At 38.8% G+C, this 22,040-nt stretch overlaps 1 protein-coding gene across 2 annotated transcripts; it reads right to left on the bottom strand.

The window, feature by feature from the left end:
* Nucleotides 1-831: 831 nt before the first annotated feature.
* Nucleotides 832-19,181, bottom strand: LOC110039657 (FYVE, RhoGEF and PH domain-containing protein 4-like). Of its 2 annotated transcripts, XM_020744790.2 has the most exons (16): nt 19,039-19,180; nt 16,342-17,347; nt 14,827-14,894; nt 14,471-14,501; nt 13,824-13,972; nt 12,935-12,989; nt 12,112-12,213; nt 11,908-11,995; nt 11,134-11,184; nt 10,111-10,169; nt 9,135-9,206; nt 8,879-8,956; nt 7,346-8,032; nt 6,956-7,015; nt 2,919-3,013; nt 832-2,586 (listed from the first exon to the last, which is right to left on the bottom strand). In XM_020744790.2, exons 2-16 carry the CDS (start codon nt 17,314-17,316, stop codon nt 2,499-2,501), a joined length of 2,658 nt encoding a protein of 885 aa, XP_020600449.1. In that variant the 5' UTR covers nt 17,317-17,347; nt 19,039-19,180; the 3' UTR covers nt 832-2,498. The 2 variants fall into 2 exon arrangements, with proteins under 2 accessions (XP_020600449.1, XP_089137192.1); XM_089281066.1 differs by lacking the exon at nt 6,956-7,015 and having other exon boundaries at nt 19,039-19,181.
* Between the last annotated feature and the right edge of the window lie 2,859 nt (nt 19,182-22,040).

The following is a 22,040-nucleotide window of genomic DNA, read 5'->3' as shown; positions in this document are numbered from 1 at the left end:
AACCAGTATGGGTTCTCGTTAGGCAAATTGTATTTGTCTGAAAAGCCACAGAATATTATTTCCTGGTAAATATTTAATGTACATTAACCAGGTATTCCACGCAACCGAATCGTACACAAGCTTACAGCGAAAGTGACGCGCGGATAGATCAGGAGAAAAATCATATTCAAAGCCAACAGAATCTTATTGGTCAAAGTAAAAAAGTAAAAGTAAAGTCTGCATACGAGCCAAGTGGCCCACCAGGCCGGAGCTTATCCCGGTTTCTGTAGCATGAAGCGACTAGGAGTATTTCTACTCCCCCCTGAACGGGATGCTAGTCCATCGCAGGGTTACCCCCAGCATTTAAGTTCGCCGGTACTCATTTATACACCTGGGTGGAGAGAGGCGTTGTGAGAGTAAAGTGTCTTGCCCAAGAACACAACACAATGTCCCCGGCCAGGGGTCGAACCCGGACCGCTCGATCCGGAGACGAGCGCACTAACCATGAGGCCACCGAGCCTCCCACTTATTCGTCAAAAGTAGCTTTTATTTTAGCCATTTATTTTGCGCGAAGTTTCTACCCGTGGAATATGCCACGATAGCCTGTAACATTTTATATCAAGGCATGTGTTTTACCAAAAAACAGAGCCATCTCCCGCCTGTAATATTATTACGGAACAAATCAGTGCGCGCAAGCATCCCCCCTCCCAAAACCCTCATGGAAACCACCCATCCCAAAGACTTTCTAATGATCTTCTAAGCGGGGCGGGGAGTGCAGAGAGGGGGGGAAGCAGCCGGTGGTGCGTGGGTATGGACATTATCTAGAACTGCACAGTATAGACTAAATAATAATTTCTGGTGACAAAATTTTATTTATGCACGTTTCCCTGGGATGAGACGTGACAAAGAACGACTCAAACACATTGCACAAAAATATATAGGTAGATCTATGACCCCTCCTAAATGGACATTTCTTCATGTCTTTAAAATGTTCTTTAAATTAACTCTTCTGAAACACATTTTATACAAAAAAAAAATAAAAATATTATCAAGAACTCCATTTCTTAAAAATATACTTGATTGCTATATCCTCGGCTGCGAGTTCATGTACAACAGCAAAATTATTGCTGTTGCTTTATTATTGCTTTATTTAAAAAAAAGGTGCAAGGTGCATATTGATTCCAGAAAGGCAATTACAGTCGTATAAAATAAACTAAAATTGTCAAGGTTGGGTCATTAAAAGACATTGACACCCAATGAAATTTCATGTTTCCTGAAAAAGGAATGACCGATTTTTTTTTTAAAGTTATATATGAAATTTGTGATGTCCATAGAAAAAAATGAAAGTTCTCTACTAATGATACCAAAATAAATGTTCAAGCTAGTCAGCCATGCTTTCGAAAGGTATTTCGTGGGACATCTACTGTAAACCACGAGTATAAACACCGTGTAACGTCATTATCTCATGCGGTCAGTGTAAACGGAGACGGTGGACTGCAGACGGCGGACTGCGGACTGCAGATTGTAGACATGGGGGTAAAATGCAGACTGAGGTTAAAGTGCAGACTACGGACTTGGGACCTTTTAAGCGTATATCGTGTTATTTCCATTTTCGAGTGCTGACCATAAACAGGGTTTTTCAGGGTAATCGTAGTGAAAAGTGTGCACTCCAGTTAGCCTGAATATCACTCCGGTTAGCTTGAATACCACTCTGGTTGGCCAAAACATCACACAGGTTAGCCTGAATAGCGCTCCAGTTAGCCCAAATAACGCTCCGGCTAGCCTGTTTACGGTCAGCTTTCAATGATGGAAATGGCAACACGGTTCAGTTAAAAAGTCTACAGTCTGCAGGCTGTATTTTAACCCTGGTATGCAGTGTGCATGTTATTAGCCTGCGAACTCAGACCCATTTTCGCGTGCTATTGCAGTCTGCAGTTTACTCTCTTTCTGCATTTTACCTCCGGTTCGCAGTCTGCAGTCTGCAGGCCGCATGCAGTCTTCGTTTTACGCTGACTGTCTACCCACCCTGAAACAATTTGCTCAGTTCACTTGAACAGTTAATCAAAATGATCGACGATTCAAAATTCTTTTTCGAAAAGTTCCAAAGATTGTCCGAAGATCAAGGTGCCGTTTCTGACGAATCTCTGAATTTTTTCCACTATGTCCATTGTATACCGAGAGGCATTGTTAATAATTTTATCCCATTGCCTTGTAACAAGCGGCAAATTAATTATGTTGCGAAATACACCGTTGCTAAAATAGCCTGTGAAATACGGCGAATTATTAAGGGTTATCCAAACTTACTGGCTGTTTCCTGGTATAAACTACGTTTTACTACCTATCTGATATTAAATTTTGTTTCATGTTATGTTTGCATTAAACTTCCCATATACAATATTAACTCCAAATATGAAAAAGCTACAGTTTTGACTTTTTTAATTTACGTTTTCCCACATTTCGCGACCGTTCTATATAAAATTCCCTGACTTGTAATTTTTTAAAATACTAAGATTATTTGTCTACTCTACACTATCGCTGTGAGGTCGTCCAAGCTGTTCTTCGTCAATCGCCTCAGCCTTGATCGCATATGCCAACAGTTCCATCCATCTGATAAAAATAAAAATTCTCCTTAAAGCCTGCCATACATTTCCTTCGATTCTAGCTCTGAGAATTTAACTTTACATCAAGAAAATGTCTCCTAGTTCATGATTTCAACATTCTCATCACGTGTCTTCTTGACAGAGTATTGAAATTGTAGGGAGAAATGATATTCTGATCACACTTGGGGATGAAAGAGTTGTTTCAGACTCAATCAAGCAAGTTACAGGAAGGATACTAATTAAATTGTCCTGATTCAATAACAAATTCTCGATACTAGCACTAATGTACACTTATCGCCACAACTAAAGAGAATATAAATGTTGGTAAATTCTCCTCACCTGTTCATACTGTACTCACTCTCGGCCTCGAATAAAAACACCTTGACATTCTTGTGGTGTACTTTAAACACGTTTTTGCGATCCACATCATCTGCCTAAAGAGGAAAATACAAAAAAATTGCAGGAAACGAAGTGACGAGTAACTCATAGTTTACTTCGCGATTTCACGACTATCTAAACCAATTTTATTTTGTCTCTCTCTAAGGCAACAGTACCAAGAACGTCTGTAAATAAAGCATTTTAAAATAAGCAAAACAATGGTTCTGCACGTCTGTAATAAATCTTTGTGCATTTCGTGCAAAACATCACGTGAAATAATTTATGCAGGACGCGTATTCTTTCCGTTACGTATTAATTTATGGAATATTCTGGCATGGAAAGAGAAAACTGACCTAGACAATAGAAAATTGTAAAATAAATTATAATTAAAGCCATTTCAGTTCATTCCCCTGTATTGCATTGTGCATCCTTACTGCGCATAATTTATGGCGTCATTAGCGCGTGTTCGTGCACGCGATCATTGAAAACAAGGCGGATTTGCCTTGATATTGAGTTCTGTCAGTTGAAAAAATGGCTATAGCTCACTGACGAGCTCGGGCACCCCAAATTTTTTTCCAGTCATTTTAATCAACTAATCATTAGCTTTGCGTGAGACAAGACTGATCTGATTTCTATCCTTGAAAATTGAATAAATAAGAAAAATAGCAGCTACATTGTAGTCTCTTCTATTTTGCAGTTTGATAGCTGTGGCAAGCAATTTGGTTCCAATATTTTAACAAGGATTCAGCTGTCTGTCAAAACCAAACTTAAAAAGTTTATTTGAATCTGACACAAGTATTGAGTGTAGTTTGAGGCGTGTTTTCATGAGTCTGGGCTCACAAAGAGTTTACAATAACTTAGAATGCGTTCTTGTAATAAGCATTAAATAACGCTAAAATGGGACATTTTCAATGCCTCACAGCTCCTTAACGAGCATGGGCACCCCCTGTTTTACTTTATAATTTAAGTTCTCAAATGATAAATATTCATTGGACAAAGTTTGAACAAAAATCTATGTTCAATTTTATTTCAGGGGAATTACCTTAAAATACAGGTTCGTGGTATTTTTTGCTAAACCCCCATGTTGTTTTGCAAGGGACGGCCAAGAAAAGTACCGAGATTTATAACGCACGTGCATAGTTGTTGTATTTTTTTCGTGAAGTTATCGTTGCGGATACTAGGGACTTTAAGCAGTGGGAACGCGGACGGCGACGGGGACGCCGAAACCTGTGAGAAGGCTGGGGAGAGAACGCCGTTGTCGCGGGAATTCACAAACATTAAGCAGCACCGTCGGAAACCGCGGTTTCCGCACTGAAAGCTTATTGACATTATCGATATTCGTCCTCTGTTTATCAGGATGAACTAGGATCACTTTATTGAAAGAAGTTCGCAATCAACTCTTGATAATCCACGATGAAGGTGTGTTAAACGATCACGAACTTCTACTCTTGTACGATTTAAACCGGTCGAATGATCTCGACCAACCTTATGATTCCTTTCCTGATTTTAACTTCGATGGTTTGAAGACGACGAGTGCCGGTCCGAATTTCGCGTCCACAAACGCAACTTGCCCCTTCTCGCTGAGTTGTACAATGAAGTAAACGAACTTGTTATCAGCAGATGTTTAATCAGACTGGCGCGACAAAACAGTGTGCTGACTGATAAAGATCTAAGTAAACCACTGATCTTACGACTGAAAATGGAAACAGCTACGCACGTTTTAATGGTGTCTACCCTTTTAAATGTGTTAGAATTTCACCATCATGAGCCATTTGACATTTGAGTACTTCTCGAAAGGAAAAATTTCGATTGAAATTCATGTAAGTTGTCTTTATTTACATTAGCTTTCAAAAAGATATTTCACGGTACTCACATGTTCGCCGACTGGCTTGAGTTCGCTTCAGATTTCCCGACGTTTCTTTAAAATGAAATATCTCACATAACAAGAGAAAACAAGCATTAAAGTTCCTCGAAATTAGTAACACGGGTTATTTAGCGTTGACACAGCAGAGGAAACGAAAGCGAAAACTCACGTTTTCAGACAACGCGAAATGAGTTTCACTCACGTCGGGCTCGAACGCAGAACGTCAACTTGTTTCCCGCCAGTCATGCGCAGTGGACCTTTTGGCTTTTCCCTGATCTTATGGCGTTCCCGTCGCCGTCCGCGTTGTCTTTGCTTAAAGTCCCTACTACCGTGATTTCTCGCACTGATTTAATTAACTGGATGAAATTTCGTCACTACAAATACGCGCTCCGGGAATTGGACATGTTAAAGTAGACTGTAGAAATGCTTTGTTATCTTGGTGATTTGCATGCATGTTAACACCACACTTTGTTGTTCATGGACGACTAATAAGCTGAGAGAATTTGGCTGAAAGTTTCAAAAACGAAATGGCCGGACGAGAGTGAGCGTTCCACGGGAGACGGCAAAGTTTGAATACGACGGGGCAGATAAGGACAAGTACTCAAGATACGCAAAAGCGAGGCAAGATTCTGTAAACTATACCGTGTATATAATCTGTTCATTAAAAAAACGTCGAGTTGTAGCCGTAAATCGTAAAGGTTTAGTCCTGCACGATGCAATCTTAACTACCCTTGAAAATTGATTTGCGTTTCCATTTCTTGTCGCAACAACGAACCAGCTTGGTGCCGTCATTTGAAAATATCAAAACCAGTTTGAATTCGTTTTTTCATCATGTGCGAGGTTATGCGTCACATCTTGTTCACGCGAACGACAAAATTCTCATCGCTTTTTTATCGGCATGTCTGTTGCTATTTCTACCCGATAGCTGGCAGTTTCGCGTTTGCTGTGAGCGAGATTATAATATACTATTTGCTTTTTCGGATGGATTCATGTCAACACTGTAAGCATTTTCCGTGGAATGTGTCGCTACAATATCTTTTTTATTATTTTACTTTTAATCCCAATGAGACTTGCATGACAATTACTCGTCACTTGACTGAAGTCTTCTACGCTACTTGAAGGCAAGAAGTCAAGTGACATTTAGATCAGCATGCAGTGATTACCCTCAACATAAGGGACGACACGTTCTTATTTGTCTTTTACACTACATAGCTATTGTTCATCGTTTCCTTCAGAAATAATATGTTCGCTCACTGTTTTTGGAACTTGAGATTTTAAGCGCAAATTCAAGCTACGCTCGAAATTGTCTTCCAGAAACGGAAGAATCATTTTCTGTGGTTTTGTCTACCAAAAGTAGCCGGCGCTTGAAACGCGAGTAGTCGGCGAAGACGCCGGCCGCCGACGCTTCTGGAGAACACTAGGGAGTTTAAGAAACCAGGACGTGACGCCGAGGACAAAATAACGTGAATTTAAAAATGATTTTATACTTTACCTACGAATCTCGCGGTCATTTCCCTTTGTTTCTCAGTGTCAAAGCTATCACGAAACTAATTCTGGGACAGGGCGAAACATTTGAAATAAAACTAAATAAATTAGCCTTCGTGGTTCACGTTCTCCAGACATCGCAGAATTTCAGTTGGTCATTTCACGTTGTTGTTTTGCAGAGGACGGCAAAGAAATGTACCAAGAATTATAACGCAAGTGCACAGCCACCGTTCTGCTCATTAAACCTTTTGTTTAGCGACGCTCCCGTTGCTGCCGTCGTGGTTTACTTCCATACATACATAAACTTTTTTAACGTGTCTTTATATCTAGCCGATGGGAAAAAAACCCTCTACTAGTTAGGGACACTTAGTATAAGTGAGGTTTTCTTAAACTCCCTACTGCGGCGGACGCGCGTTGCGTGGATGTTTTGCTGGAGGATGAAAATGCGCGTAAAATTGCTGAGGCTGTCCACGTGAACCAAATCCGCGTGTCGGGATTGGCTATTGGTAGACCCTTGTGGGATTTCTGTTCTAAAAATAACTCGAGAGGAATTACATTGGGAACAAGGTCTGTGTGGTGAATAAACTCACTTCGCCATTATCCGCTCTTGATTCTCTTTATAATACCAACTAGAAAGAGATTTTCTTACCAAGGATGGTTTGTCGACATTGTGACCAGGAAGAGGCAAGTTAAACTCTGCTTTAGTGTCCTACAGCGATTTAAAAAGAGAACAAAATAGCAACAATCCTAGTTTTAAAAATGTTAACAGTTCGATTAAGTGATGTCACCACCTTCATTTCGCAGATTACGGGGTGGGGGAGAGAAATACAAATTACATGTACCTCTTTCAGCCACATGTGGCGAGTCATGAAAATGATAAAATATCCCATTATCATGTTTCGTAGATCGCCTTTTCAGGTCAATCATCGGCCTTTCTCAAAAGTCAATCAAACCTGTCTAAATTCGCTAGCAGGGATTAATTACGCAAGCGAGATGTCTGAAAAACTGAATGTGTCCTTAAAAAAGACTACTTTCTTACCTTCTTGGCCTTGTACCGCAGAAGAACAAAGTCGCTGGACAACACAAACCATCTCTTCTGCCAGCCCTTATCGCCTTTCATTTTGTGATTCAAGTATCCACTGTGCCAGATCTTGGACTCATCTCCGATTTTTAATACGCTATGTCCTTTACCCTCTGTTTCCTTAACCGTGGCTTCGCTCGAACCCTTCACAAGAATTTTATGGCAATTTTCGCAAACCTTCTCAAGCTTTCCATTCTTGTACTCAAGCGCTGCTTTAAAGCTTGAACAATTGCCGCACACCACCCTCCCACAGGCGCGACAGTGATGCCGCCGCCGAAATTTGGTAAACATGACGTCACACAGCATGCACATGCTCACTGCTTCGTCTCGGACCCAGGCCGGCGCTTTCTTTCCCAGCTCCACGTCCGTCAAGACTTCAATCTTAGTCCCTCGTCTGTAACTCTCTCTTTTCGATGTGAGTTCGTTCACCGTCTCCTTAAGCTTGCTTGTCCAAGCCTCTTTCGCTTCGGCAGACGGTGCGGTGAAATCCATGACCCTTTGTTTACTGACAATGCGAAAGGAATTCTCCAGTTCGAGTTCTTCATCCACGTCAGCAACTTCCATACCGAACAAGTCCATTTCGACTTTGACCTTGTACTTGTTTGTCCCTGGAAACTTAGCACAGCAAAGAAGAACGTCGTTGAACTATAAACGAAAAAGAAAGCAAACATGATCAATACTATCTACTTCCAGTGACATTTTTAAGGTTTCTCTAATCCGATCTGATTTTCCTTTCTGAATTTTTGCTGGCTTCTGTCCACCTTCATCAGAGTTGCAATCTGTGGCTTCGTTATTACTCGCGCTACAAACCCGTTTTCTGTCGTTTTATTGATTTTGAATCAAGGGTAGTTAAGAGCGAGGGAGCCATTTCTTCTCGTTAATCAATATACGACTTCTCTTAACAATATCAACACTTTTTTAAGCAGATAGGTGCTGAGCATAAAGAAAATTATAAACTGCAGGATAGTGTCTTGATGAACCACCAAATTCTTAGAACTAACTTTCTCTAACTATAGAAAGTGAATAGTAATCACGCAGGAATATCGATTTTTGACTTGAGCCAAAAACCTTACGGCGATTAGCCCCGTCGCTAAGCGACTCGACGCACTGACCAAGAACAAACCTCGCAGGCTCATTGCCACGCAAGTGAACTCGATTGCTACAGTATGGCAATTCGCAAAAAAAGCAAAGATCGTCTCTGTTTTAAAGGAGCTAAGTCACGGTTTGCGCATCTCGAAAAGTTAAGCCTTAATTTTTCACGTTCGTCGTTTGTAATCCGTGTCAATCTTCTCCATCCTTAACCATCCTTGTTTCTTTATGGTTTATTATTGTCGCTTTGCTGTTTTTGTATTTTAGTAACCTATTATTTTCAGGTTTACTTCAATTTAAAGGTAATTTTGTACGTGGCCAAAATAACTCAAATACCGTCACTGATCTCGTTTGACATGACCGCTACCCATCTAACAATATGCTTCATTTTTTGTTCCTTACCAGCATGAGTGTTCTTTCTTGATGGCTGTCTGTTGTTCTCGCTGCCACTTTTCTAAATTCCCCCTCCATAACAAATACCTACAAAAAAACAACAACAAACAAACAGAAAAAAACAAAAACAAAAAACAAAAAACAAAAAAAAACAAAACAAAACACGGGTATACAATAAATGTCGTTGCTCTTACAGAATACACGATTTGACAAAACATATCGAGCAGGAGCAACAAGACATAAACCAGTTAAGCAGGTTACTCACACGACTGGCTGTTATAAGTGGATAGTCCTCTCCTATCCTATCCTGGATTTCCAAAAGAATCTTGAATCGTTCCTGTTGTTGCGATTAAGAAAAGACAGCAAGAGACATTCAGCAGATATTCAATTGACTATTGCTATCAATGACAGAACGCAAGTACACGAACACTCCTATTTTCTATGAATCTATAAGTAATGTTGAGGCAAAGATTAACCCAGACTTTTAGAACATATCAAAAACTCTCCCACTCCCCACCAAACAAAACAAAAACAACAACAACAACAAAAATTGAATCACCACATGATTTTACGAACACGATTATTTGAAATTTGAAAATACACCGTCCATGAGCCTTGTACTTCCGTATGGTTCATTGTAGAACATTTACTTCGTCATCAGCATTTCGTTTGACCTGAACACAAATTTTATTTCCTTTATTTACTATTGTAGGTCTACATCAGCCTACAGGCTGCCTCTACCTGTTAACCTGTACTTATCAAATAAAGATTTAAAGATTGATCGATCGTTCCTCGCTGGGTTGTATGCTCCCGGGAGAGGGGACTCGGTCGGGGATCCTCGTCATCTCGCTTAGCGTTGTAAACCACAGATTTGGGTCAAAGTATATTTTAGGGTGCACTCTAAGAAATTATAATAAAAAATGCTCTTATCTCCATGTTTAGGCTCGATATCTGCCGCTCCCTCGAGTCCAGCCAATTAGCGGGATCTCCTTTCCTGAACAGCGGCTGGTAGTCGAGCCTGTGCAGTGGTATCTTTTAGGGGTCAAATAAAGCTCGCGCCACGCCTAGATTGCTCTCCTTTAGGGGTTTAATTTCCTAGGGGCGTTCCCGATCTTTTCATATGGGAGTGCCTCATCGGGGTTTGTCTATACTGTTTCTTTCACGACGATTAGAAGTCAGCACCAAGCTACAATTGTTATCCCCCACCCCACCTTCTCCCTACCACAACAAAATTGGCTTACCGTCTTTTTCATGCTGTCGTTAGCATGTCGAGCTGATTCGGAGATGATTTCTAAAGCATCTGAAAAGACAGACATTAAACACAATCAACTGGTAGGCTGACAAACACAGGGAACACTTCAAGTCAATGTCAGTCATTCACAATGTGAGCTGATATTATTAATAAGAACGCAGTTCCCAATTGATCCCAAAGTAATTAGGAATTGTTAACTACGTCTTAAGCCACCTAGGAAGATTGTGTGGTGAGGCTTAAGGTACAGCCGCCTCGGAGGCTTCTTCGCTTTGTGATTGGTCAGTTTCCATTCGGTGTATCACTTAAATAAGACCACGTGCTCAACTTAGGAGTGTCCTTCCACACTTGGCGCCGTAAGATGTGTTGCCTTAGCTGTGTTCCTTTCGATTCGTTCCGCCGTGTATTTCAAGACCGGCCACTCTAGTTACTTCGGTTTTGGTTTTACGACAATCAATTGTCTACTGAAATCGCATTGTAAGGGAAAGACCTCATTAAGCAATCATTCTCAGCAGTTTAGGAAAATCTGGCAATAAAGTGCAAATTAAACTGTTTTTTTGATCGTAACAAGATTTGATGCAAGTTAATTAGCTTGATACCAATTTTATTCAAAACCTAAAGAAGTATGCCACGTTTGAGTAATTTGCTGAAAGAAAATCAGCACTTTGAACCCCAGATTTTATTATTTGTTTTGTTTTGTTTTGTTTTGTTTTAAGATTTAACAAAAGTGTGAGAAAGTGAGATATACTTGCAGAAAGTGGATTAGCCTGCGTAGCAGGCGTTTCTAAAAAAGCACGCTAAGGAAACAAAACTGCGGGCGAGTGCGAAACATAAGGAGCAGTTCTTTTTCGCCACCCCCTCCCCACTTCTCCCCATTTTTTGGTCACCCCAGGCGTGCTACTTCGCTAGCTCGCTTGTTCAATCTCTTCCACCTGGAAAACGAAAGACCACGTCTGCTACGCACGCTAAAATTGAATATAATTTTCATTTAAGAGGTCCACCACAATCAACATACCCGAAGTGTTCTTCAAGTCGCCAGAATCTTCTGGAAGCTTTGAAACATAGTCTGAAAGTAAAAGGAAAGGAAAAAACATGACCTTGCATTTTTCAAAAATGTAATTATCTATTCAAGTTTACAATAGCAAAAAGCAATTTAATAATATAAATACATATAATTTGTAATTTATAAAAAAAAACAGTAATTGCACAACTGTTTTTGTTTTGTTTTGTTTTGTTCTAAAAAAACAAGAAAACTGTAAAGTAAGCATGTAATTGTAAGTTATTGCAAGTTAGTAACTGTACGTGTAAGTAAGTAACTATGTCAGTAGTGTTGTAAGTGTTGCAATAATAATAGATAAAAATTACAAAAAATCAGCCACCATGTATACTGGCAATGATGCATGTAAATTACTGGACAGGTACTTGAGGTGGTGGGGGGATGGGACAGGGGTAGGGTGTAGGGGGGGGAGGCAGGGGAGACATGATAGATACAAGGGGGTTATCTAAAATTGGATTTTATCTACAAATGGATATCATCTGTAAGATTGTTAAACACAAATCTAGCTGGAAAAGAGACTGTTTAGGAATGATCTCCGTTACAGGTTTTTTGTTTCAAAATAAGACCTCTGTTTGTTCAGACAAATTCTTGCTTGTTGTTTCACACTGCCATTTTCAGCAGAGATGAGCAACTGAGGAACTTGCTGCTTCCACAGGCTTATGCTGGGCTACCACTGCTACTAAAGATCATTTTTTTACTAGAGAATTCACCAACCAAATCCCTGATATTAACCTTTCAGAAGTAACTGGTATCTGGGAACTCTCTGGACTGGTTCCAACATGTGATGCTGAAGTGTTAGATGTTCACACTCTTTGGTTTTCTGTTCAAAAAAATAAAAAAAGATAGAGAAAGAGGTAGAGAGAAGACAGTTACAAGCAAATGTTTCTATTGTTAGGGTGGGTACCAGGCCAGAACAATAATTATCTTGAGACTTACTTGAATCTCGTCAATCAAAGCTGCCATAATGGGTGACTTTTTTGTCCAAAGTGATAAGGTTTCTGTTGCTTTGTCAAAGTTTCCCACATAATGTGTATACATCTGCAGAAAGGGAAAATGACATCATTGTTACAAAAAGCACAGTGTATTGTGTTATTTTTTTTAATACACAAGAAGTACCAAAGCTTCCTTCTCTAATTTTTTCATAGATTCATTTAAGTCCTTACTTTTCTGTGGGAGGCATGAAAATTAAATTCCCTATTTCTTGATTTTAAAAGGGTGCTTCTCGTCAGATGGTAGGTAAAAAAGGTGAAGTCTGCATACAAGCCAAGTAGCCCATCAGGCTTATCCTGGTTTCTGAAGTATAAAGCAAGTATTTCTGTTCCCTCCTGGATGGGATGCTAGTCCATTGCAGGGTTACCCCAGCATTAAGTTCGCCAGTACCCATTTATGCACCTGGGCAGAGAGAGTCACTGTGAGAGTAAGTGTCTTGCCCAAGAACACAACACAATGTCCCTGGCCAGGGCTCAAACCTGGGCCATTCGATCTGGAGACAAGCTCACTAACCATGATACCACCTCGCCTCAAAGAAATAATTGAGTATGTTAAAACTGCCATATGGTACAACTGACCACCAGTGCCTCCTCTTTTGTGTTTTTACCACTGATATTGCTTTTGACAGTGACAGTGACAGTATATCATTAATGTGGAAACTTGATAAAAACCCCTGGAGAATACTTGTGATTAATATCCCACTCAGGGCTCAGAAGTGTAAAATAAATTTCATTACTAACGAGTCCTCACACTAAATAAAAACACTTACCTTTAAAAAAGGTGCCAGTCCTTTGAGAATATCTCCAATTTGATTATTGGTAGCCCTATCATGAAACAGTTTCATTAAGAATAATGAAAAAACCAAAAGAAAACAGATTTTCCAGCCTTATGGAGACATGATATTAAAGCAGAAATTAAAATTAGTATTGATGACAAGTAAAGAATACTTTTGCACAACTGCTAGAAAGAAGGAGTTCGATTTGGTAGTCATCTATTTCATATACATGTACATACCTGTACAACCTTATCCTAAAACAATATTTACAGAAAAATTGGTTTTAGTGCGGCATCACAAAAATTTCATAGTGTTATCTCACTTATTATGTCAAGATTACACCAACTTTCTGTGTTACGTGCACAGGTGACATCTTTTGACCATCTTTCGATAGGCTACATGTATGTATAAGACTAAAAGACCATTTAAGTGTGAAACTAGCAATTTTTCTGGTCATTAGTGGAAGAAAAATAATAATTTCTGCTCTTAAATGGCTGAAGAAGATTGTGGACTTTGCATGTTTCCCAATTTACAGGATCATTCAAATGATTTTAGTGTGGTCAATCAGCTCTCAATAGTGACTTCCGGTAGAATTAGGCTGCTATCGCTTTTAATACTCAAAAGATGTAAACATGCAAAACAATCAATTGATTTCTCCCAGAATGGCTTCTTGATACTTCTAGCCTTAGTTTGATGTCAAATAAATCCATCTTTCATGTATAAAATTTGAGTTAGACCATAAAGAATTCCATTGTGTTTACATTTTTTACCTATGCCAGGTTACATAGCATGTCAAAACATGGCATGTCAAAAGATGTTGACTATGCACATAACACTGAAAGCAGGTGTAATAAGAACTGAACAAAGCAGTTTTAAGTAATACCATTCTTTCATCCGTGCCTCCAATTTAGGCAATAGAAAATCCCTGTGGAGTTGATGAATAGCTTGTATATTTGAAAAGATATCATTAAGCACCTCCAGTGGCAGAATTCCTTTAGCACAACATTTGTTATTAATTTGCAAGTAAAACACCTGTATGCGACAGAAAACATATTATTAACAAATAATGATTAATTAAAAAAAAAACGACCAAGAAATATCCATTTACATGTAAACCTATTCAATAACTTAAAAACATTTTGCTCAAAAAGCCATGCCATTGTAGTAAGTTTATTTGACCTCTTTCATGATATAGAATGATACTTAAAGTTATAAATTATTTTAAAATTGTAATTTTATAATTCCTTCGACCTCGTTTATAGTATGGAATGATAAATGAAATATTTAGTAATCATTTTAAATAATGCCACATGTGGCATAAGGCTAGAATAGGTTACACGTATTTCACCCTCAGGCCTTTCTTTCAAAATGAAAACCTGTACTGTTCCCAATTGCCAAACTGGGTGAAAGTTGAAAGAAAAGATGGCACCCTGGAAGGAATTTTTGAGTAAACAATGTTTGGGGATGAACATTGAGCAACTGAGGTAATAATGAATAAGTCTTATTTATCAGATAAGGGAATTCTCTAACCTGGTCTAGGAGATGTAACCTTCTAACATACCTGTTCAGAAGTCAAAAGGGATCAAGTTAAAAATTATACATTCCAAAAATTAATTATTATAATTATAATTAATAAAAATCAATTTCCAGTTATTAAAACCAACAAAGTAAAATTTACAGATTTCAATTAACATCTGTCAAAAGGCCAATGTTGATGTATTCAAATAATGACTTGGCTCCGAAGCTTGGTGGAGTAATACAAATTAAAGGAATTCTATTTTCCCTCTGCCTTGACACAGAATTCTTTAATTTGTTTTTCCGTCAAGCCTGAAAACCAAGTTAGAATTTTACATTCACTTGTTGTATGAATAATCAACTTTTCTTACGCTCTTTCAGTGGTGAGAATTTCCATGGCAATGTTGTAAAGTTTCTTGCTTACAGCATCAGGGAACTCCTGTTGAAGGAAGACTCTGATATTAAACTCATACTCAAATAAAGTTTACAATATTATACAAAAATTAATCAAAAACAAAATTTAATCTTTTATGTACAGAAAGCTAAACATACATACATTACATTACTTTATTTAGCCTTGGATTTCAGAGTAGCTTATGCAGCTAATATCTGCGAGCACTTAACTATCAGATGAGAGGCAGACCACTACACCAGGAACTACGTCCCCTTCCCTTTTTGATCAGTGCGTGGTTTCTTTTACGTCTCAGAGAATTAATTGTGAACAGTTGTGAGACGGGGCCTAGGGTTTATCATCCTTATCCGAGAAGACTACAAAGTCTAACCATTTGCATATGTCATTACAACGGCAGCACTTTCCCATCAGTTATTTACAGACCCTGGGTGTTGGTCTAGCCAGGGTTTGAACCCACAACCTCCCGCACGCTAGTCTGGTGTTCCACCACTGAGCAATGTTGTTTTGCAACTATCAGTGTTCCAGATAAGCATGGGGTCTAAGGCCAAAACCCCGACATGGTCAGCTACGTGACCCAACAAATTATTATATTAAATAAATTTACATTGTACAAAGATTTGGTGTGAGTAGTGGGAATTGACCTGTTGGAATTCTTAATTGGCACACCTTCAAAACACATCTAGAACCCAGACAATAATGTCATAAATATTGCTACCAGAAAGTTAATTAAATGTATAACGAGCAGTATTCTGATAATGTATGAGCTACATGTTGAAATATTTGCACGTATACATGTGGACTAATTAACCATTTATGTAGAACATAACTTATTTGTTTAGTAAATTAACACCTTCCTTCTATTAATATGTAAAATACAATTTGGGTTATTTACATGAGTAGGTCATTTATGTAATACTATACCATTTAAAAAATAATTCAACCTCTATAAGTGGAATTTCTCACAGAAGTGCAAATAACATTTTTGTAAAATTGATACCAGAGGGTGCTAATTAGGTCACATGAGATCAATATTAATTTGCAGTTATTCGTTCATGATCACTATCAGCCATTGCAGTAAATATTACTTAATTTGTGTTATTTCTAATTCCAATCTCTTTTCAAACTCTCTTCAAAAAGACAGTTCGTACATGTAAAACGATCCTTGTACAAATTTAACTGTACTGTCTAGAAGGTCAATGTTTGAAAACCAATGTAACCTTTTAATAATTGACTTATAAACTCTTTCACTTTCATATTCTTGAACTTTGAGCAAAATACATGTATAATGAAATAAGATGCCTTTTCACATCTGCTTCTAGTTAATTTTTGAATATGTGTCGATGGAATCCTAATATGTGACTATTCAAATGAAAGCTATTGAGCAGTGCTTCAATTCATGCAGTGAATTTTAAGTTCTATTCTTTCTTGTAACTATTAGGAAGTTAAGAGTGAAACTGAAATTATTGTTACTTACAAGAGGCTCAGCATCACAAGAACTGCCATGGCTTGACTGAGAGTCACGTTTTTGCTGCTCATCCTCCTCTTCATCATCATCAAAATCACTGTCCCACTCATCGGTGTCGAAATCATCATCGTCATCATCATTTTCAGTGCTATTACAACCATCTGCACTGACAGCTATTTCAGTTTCTGAAACAAGTTGTGGTGAACTTTCTTCCTGAACTTCTTCCCTTAAGCTCTCCTGGGGGAAAGCATGCACTCTGGATAATCTATTTTCATCAAGCGGCATAGGGTCTGACTCACCCCTAAGCCGTTTGAGAGGATCTCGTGTGAAAGCCCTCGGAGGAGGTCTTGTAGGCATTTCAGTCTTCGCTTCTGATTCTTTCGCAGTTATACTGTGAGTTTGCAGTTCATTCACCTTCAAAGCTGAAGTCGATAGTGTTGCTGGGACATTATTATTTAGTGCTTCTTCAAGCTTTTTCTTCACTGTTTTCTTTGAGGTTTCATTTGAATAAGCCAAGTCTTGGTTTACCTTGTGAAGTGGATTCAAGAAATCACTCTCAGTTATTCCACGTTTGTCTCCAGCAATATCACTTTGTACAGCCTCAAATTTCTTCTTTAAATCACTGACTTTTGCTTCCTTACTCTTGAGGGATGGATCAAAGAACAGAGGTCTATTGATGTCCATATCCATAATGTCAACAGAAGCTGCGCTGCTTTCTAGACTGCTCCGTCTATTCAAGTTTCCATTCTTTCCTTGAAACAAACCTTTAGCGTTCAATATCACAAGGGTGCCAGGTATTTCAGGATCTGACATCGCACGGGACTGTCTAGTAATATTTGCCCTTTCCTTCACTTTCCCATATGCCACAGGTTGCCCATCTTGGCTCCTTGCCCGTGTACAGCGGGACTCTCGTCTAGCTATCTTAAACTGCTCAGCTCTTTGTTGAGCTATCAGGTGATACTTTTCAGCTGAACTGCGATCCATTGCATCTCACATACCTTCATATATGGAAGACCTACACACCCACACACACACACAAAAAAAAAAACAAAGAAAACAGTACAATATTATTCAGTTGATGTGTTGAGATGATCACAAGCTACTGTAATTCATCAACAATGAAAATCAACCATGCCAATGCATTTCTCTGCTTTATTTATCATAAATAGAGGAAGAAAGCATTGAGGGAAAGGCTTACAATTACAGACAGGCAAGAAGTCATTAGTCAAGAGGGTGGGTAATTTTAGCTCTTAATTCCCAATGAGAGGTCAATATCTTATCTTACCCCGTTAAATATATATAATATCCTCATGTAAGTCAAACTGACAGATGAAGATCAAATTCATCTATTGTTTTAAGGATTTATTTTTTCTTCAAAAGGAAATCATGCATATAATTTGCAGCATGTCATATTAGCATTGTTCAATCTTTGTTCACAAATTAATTGTATTTTTGTCAGTACTGTTTCTTGTCTTTTGCTTGGAACTATTATTTTTATGTAAGACGCAAATGAGAAGTATGGGAGACTAAATAACAAAGTCCGTGCTTTTGTAACTTGAGCTAAGTTGTTGCTTAATTTTGAAGAAATATAAGCTTAATCAGACAGGCCATGGCAAGACAAGATTTTAATTTCATCTCATACAGAAATAAAAGCCAAATTATTGGTTAACATGTACATTTAATGTTTTGGATCATCCAAATCGATCTCGTCCGTTTGAGCTAATCGTGATAAGTGCACGACCCATGAAGAAACTGAAATATTACTAGTAGTAATCAGAGATAATGAGAGCTAATCGTGATAAGTGCACGACCCATGAAGAAACTGAAATATTAAAAGCATAAGAGATAAGAATTTCGTGATTGGGTATCTGCTGCAAAGCATTAGATCACGAATACAAGTAGAATCAAGCTCGCTATATTTTTACACAAATGATATTTTTACGGATATCACGTGCCGCCTTGCACGTAACCTTGATTCGATTGCATGTGTGTGAAAATCGCCAAATATTGTGATAGGTAGATCGTTTTCTATATTAGTAACTATTGATCTACAACAGGAGATAACACCAAAGCTAGTGAGAAAGCTACACTGTAAGACCAGATGAATTTGAGGTCGACCACAGTCGCCATTTACTCTGTAATCACTTCCGGGCAAATATTTGGTACGTATTAAATTAATTGCTTCGTGTTTCTTTCATACTGATCGAGAGCAGTTCAGATCACGATTGAAGTGTACAATCTAAAAAACCTGCTTGTCTAAGCTAACACGTATGAATGTTCATTTCTTCCCGATTTGTTTACTCGGAAGTTTTCGATTCGTTTTTTAAGATCACTTCCTGGTTGTGTTCACTGCTCATGCATGTTTCTGACGGTTTAAACAGTACATCAGGCGGATCAGCGAAAACGACGCGCCAAAATCGAAAATCGAAACAGGAATTAAAATTCGCCTATTACATTATTGGAAAGTGGTTTTAACCTTAGAATAATGATAATTTAACATCTAGAATAAACAAGTTCCTTGATCAAATAGTAGGTCGTTTAATTATTGATCAATACTTTCACTTCTGTCAAAAATGTTCGACTCAAATTCACAGCGATCGAAGACAGCTTACTGAAGTTGCTTTAAAATTTGGTACAAACCTATACAATGAAAAGAAACGGAAGAATATGGCTATATTATTTAGGCAGTTCATTAGATAAACCTACCATTTTTGTAAAGGATCGATCACATCTCTTCCGCAAAACTCTTCAAATAAAGGCAGTCAAAACAAATGAACACTAAAATCCATGCCGCCATCTTGTCATATCCCAAGTCTAGCAACAGCAACCTCGTTCCCAGGGTCTCTGGCGGGTAGGAGTAGTGTGGAGGGGAGGGGAGGGTGAGTGAATAAATTGTTCAACTCCGAGGGCAGATTTGTGATTCACACAGCACTGTGTGTCTTATATCTGAGATGTGTTTCTGAGAGCGAGATCTGCAAATTTTACCCTCGGCTGAGAAATGGGCTAAAATTTTAACTGATGGCTGAGAAATCGCCGAAAATTTGAATTTAAATTCCAGCACCTCATTCGTCTAGACACTCTTAAAAGCTCGTTTGCTTTCACTCGTCTGCTTTTTTTTCGTTCCCACTGACCGATATACGCGGTAGCCTGGAGCGGGCTAGACCTTTACTCGAATTTGAAGAAGGGTGAAAGCAATAAATGAGAATCCGATGTCAACTTGAAGTTTCATTTGAAACATTTACAATCTGTAAAACTAAAGATGGCGCACTCCCGGGTGACTTGTACGGGTCCGCAAATGATCCCAGGACCGCAAATGATCCCGGACCGCAAATGATCCCTAAATTGAACCGCAAATGATCCCGGACCGGAAATGATCCCCATATTGGACCGCAAATGATCCCGATCAAAAGATAAGGAATGGCATGGATGGTGAGATGGTGTGGATAGGGAATAGGCGAACGTGAATACCGATGTTTTTATGAAAGCCATCTTATAATTATAATGGCTTACAACTTGATTTTTTTTTTTTTTTTTTTTTTTTTTTTTTTTGCATACTTTCGACTAAACTTTGTTGCTAACTACGATGTTATGAATATCACCACTCAATCATCAAAACACGACTTGGCTTACATTTCTTTGCAATTCTCAGTAAAATTATGATCAGTGCAACAAACGCTACATATCCTCCTTTGTTACACATTGATATTTCGGTGTTATAGTTAAATCACATTTTATCAACCATTAACGCCACTCGTCTAAAGTTTAAAACTAACCATGAAGCAACTATTATGGAAGACGCTGTCACCTGAGTAGACCCACAAGCCTACAACGCTTCATCACTCTGTAAACATCTAGTGTGTAGCACTGGAAATTTGAACAAATTTATTTTGTAATTTTTACTTGGTCGTATTTTGGCTTTAATTCCTCTGAAATGACTACTTGAGTATTCTAAGAAGCCAAAATTCCAAGCTATAGTTATGAAGTTCAGCTTCATGACGACGCAAGGCCAAGGCTTGCGCTTCGTTATTTCAATTAGCTGTTTGATAGATGTTTGATACTATCGCCACCGGCATTTCGAGAATGTTTACAAGTATGTGTTTTTCTAAAACTTCTAATTCAATAGATCGTCTTCATGTGACATGTTTTTATCCTCATCAGGCATCAGAGACGGTATATTTATGCCTGTTTACAATTAGCGTGATTCGTTTGGAAACCAGAGCATTTTGAATTTCAGAGTTATGGAGTTGGCGTGATACAAGGCTACGATTGAGTTTGTTGAAAAATATATACTTATCTCATGATTTTGAGCCTTTTTAGAAGTTAGAGCATTAGGAAAAGTGCTTATATAAATGCTTGTTTGTTTAGTACTGATAGTCAGTCGCCTAGAAAGCCAAAGTAAGTTCCAGATGTTTACACTATATTCCGTCCGCCATATTGGTGTACCACGGATGTACGTACACCAACATGGCGTTTTCTTACTGGACTCTGTAAATTTCTGGGAAACATTTGCGACGAATATCTGAAGTTTGCGGAAACGCACAGGCCTAAAACTTGGGGAAGTGTCTTATTTAGTTATCTTCTACAGCTTACATCACAATTTCTTAGCTTTTTCCATTGGTTGGTTTTGAATTTTTTTTTTTTTTTTTTTTATTGCGTGACAGTGAAAACGATCTGTACCCTTCAAAGAACAAAACAGCAACTGTAGAATATTTTTTTTGCAAAATGATAAAATATGTTTTTTAGTTCATTATTTTTGTACATGTTCTCACCTTCCTCTGATATAAATCCATGCCATTCCTTATTTTTTGATCGGGATCATTTGCGGTCCGGAATCATTTGTGGTCCTGAGATCATTTGCGGACCCGTACAGACTCCCCATCGAAACTCTTGAAAGAAGCACTAAGGTCCTGTTTTGTGGGCGTGACCTGAAATTTTTTTCACCCCTGAGAGATACCAACTCTAAAACAACTCATGCGGCTCAACTGGCCCTAAATGGTACCGCAAAATCTCCTGCTGTGGACCTTCTGAGGCTGAACACCCCACGAGATTCAAAAACCGCTTTTTAAACCCTTAAAAGGTACGACGAACACCACCGTCCTTTTTATATAGGAGTTCCGGATTCTCGCCTTCCCCCCCCCCCCCCCCCCCCCACCCAGCATATGTTTCTGTAAATATTTTACACTTGCTTACAAGTCGAGCTTGGAGAGTCATTTGGAGCGCGAGTTTTCCCGAGGCTCCATTTCGCCGCTCTCTGGAGTCGACTCCGGGGGAGAAGCGCAGGCCCCTTTCCCAAACAGCGGCTGGAAAGGGAGAGCTGTCTGAGGCCCCGTCCACACTATGTCTGAGGAATTTGAAAACGAGGTCCGGGTTTTCACTTTGAAAACGCATCAAATGTTTTCCGTTCACACTGCGCCGGAGAAATTTGATAACCTAACTATCACCGTCCATTTCCGATTTTTTCTTTTTAGGAAAACTGGGGAAGGGAAATCACGTGATTATCGTGACGATTATCGTTTTCCGTCAACACAAAAACGTAAAGCCGGCGTTATCACATTCCTTCGGTTTGAAGAGCGCTTTCGAAAAGCTCCGTTTTTGTGACGGATTAGTGTGGACAGTAGGCTTAGTAGGAGAAACAAAGCTGCGTTTTAAATTTCTCCGATGTAATGATCAGTATTTTTTCCTTGTCCCATCCTCTTTCGCGTCACAAT

Source organism: Orbicella faveolata, unplaced genomic scaffold, assembly GCF_042242905.1.
Source record: "Orbicella faveolata isolate gen_17 unplaced genomic scaffold, um_ofav_v1 contig_48, whole genome shotgun sequence".
Taxonomy (NCBI): domain Eukaryota; kingdom Metazoa; phylum Cnidaria; class Anthozoa; order Scleractinia; family Merulinidae; genus Orbicella; species Orbicella faveolata.
Note: the sequence above shows the minus strand (reverse complement) of the source record. Positions and strands in the feature narration are given on the sequence as shown.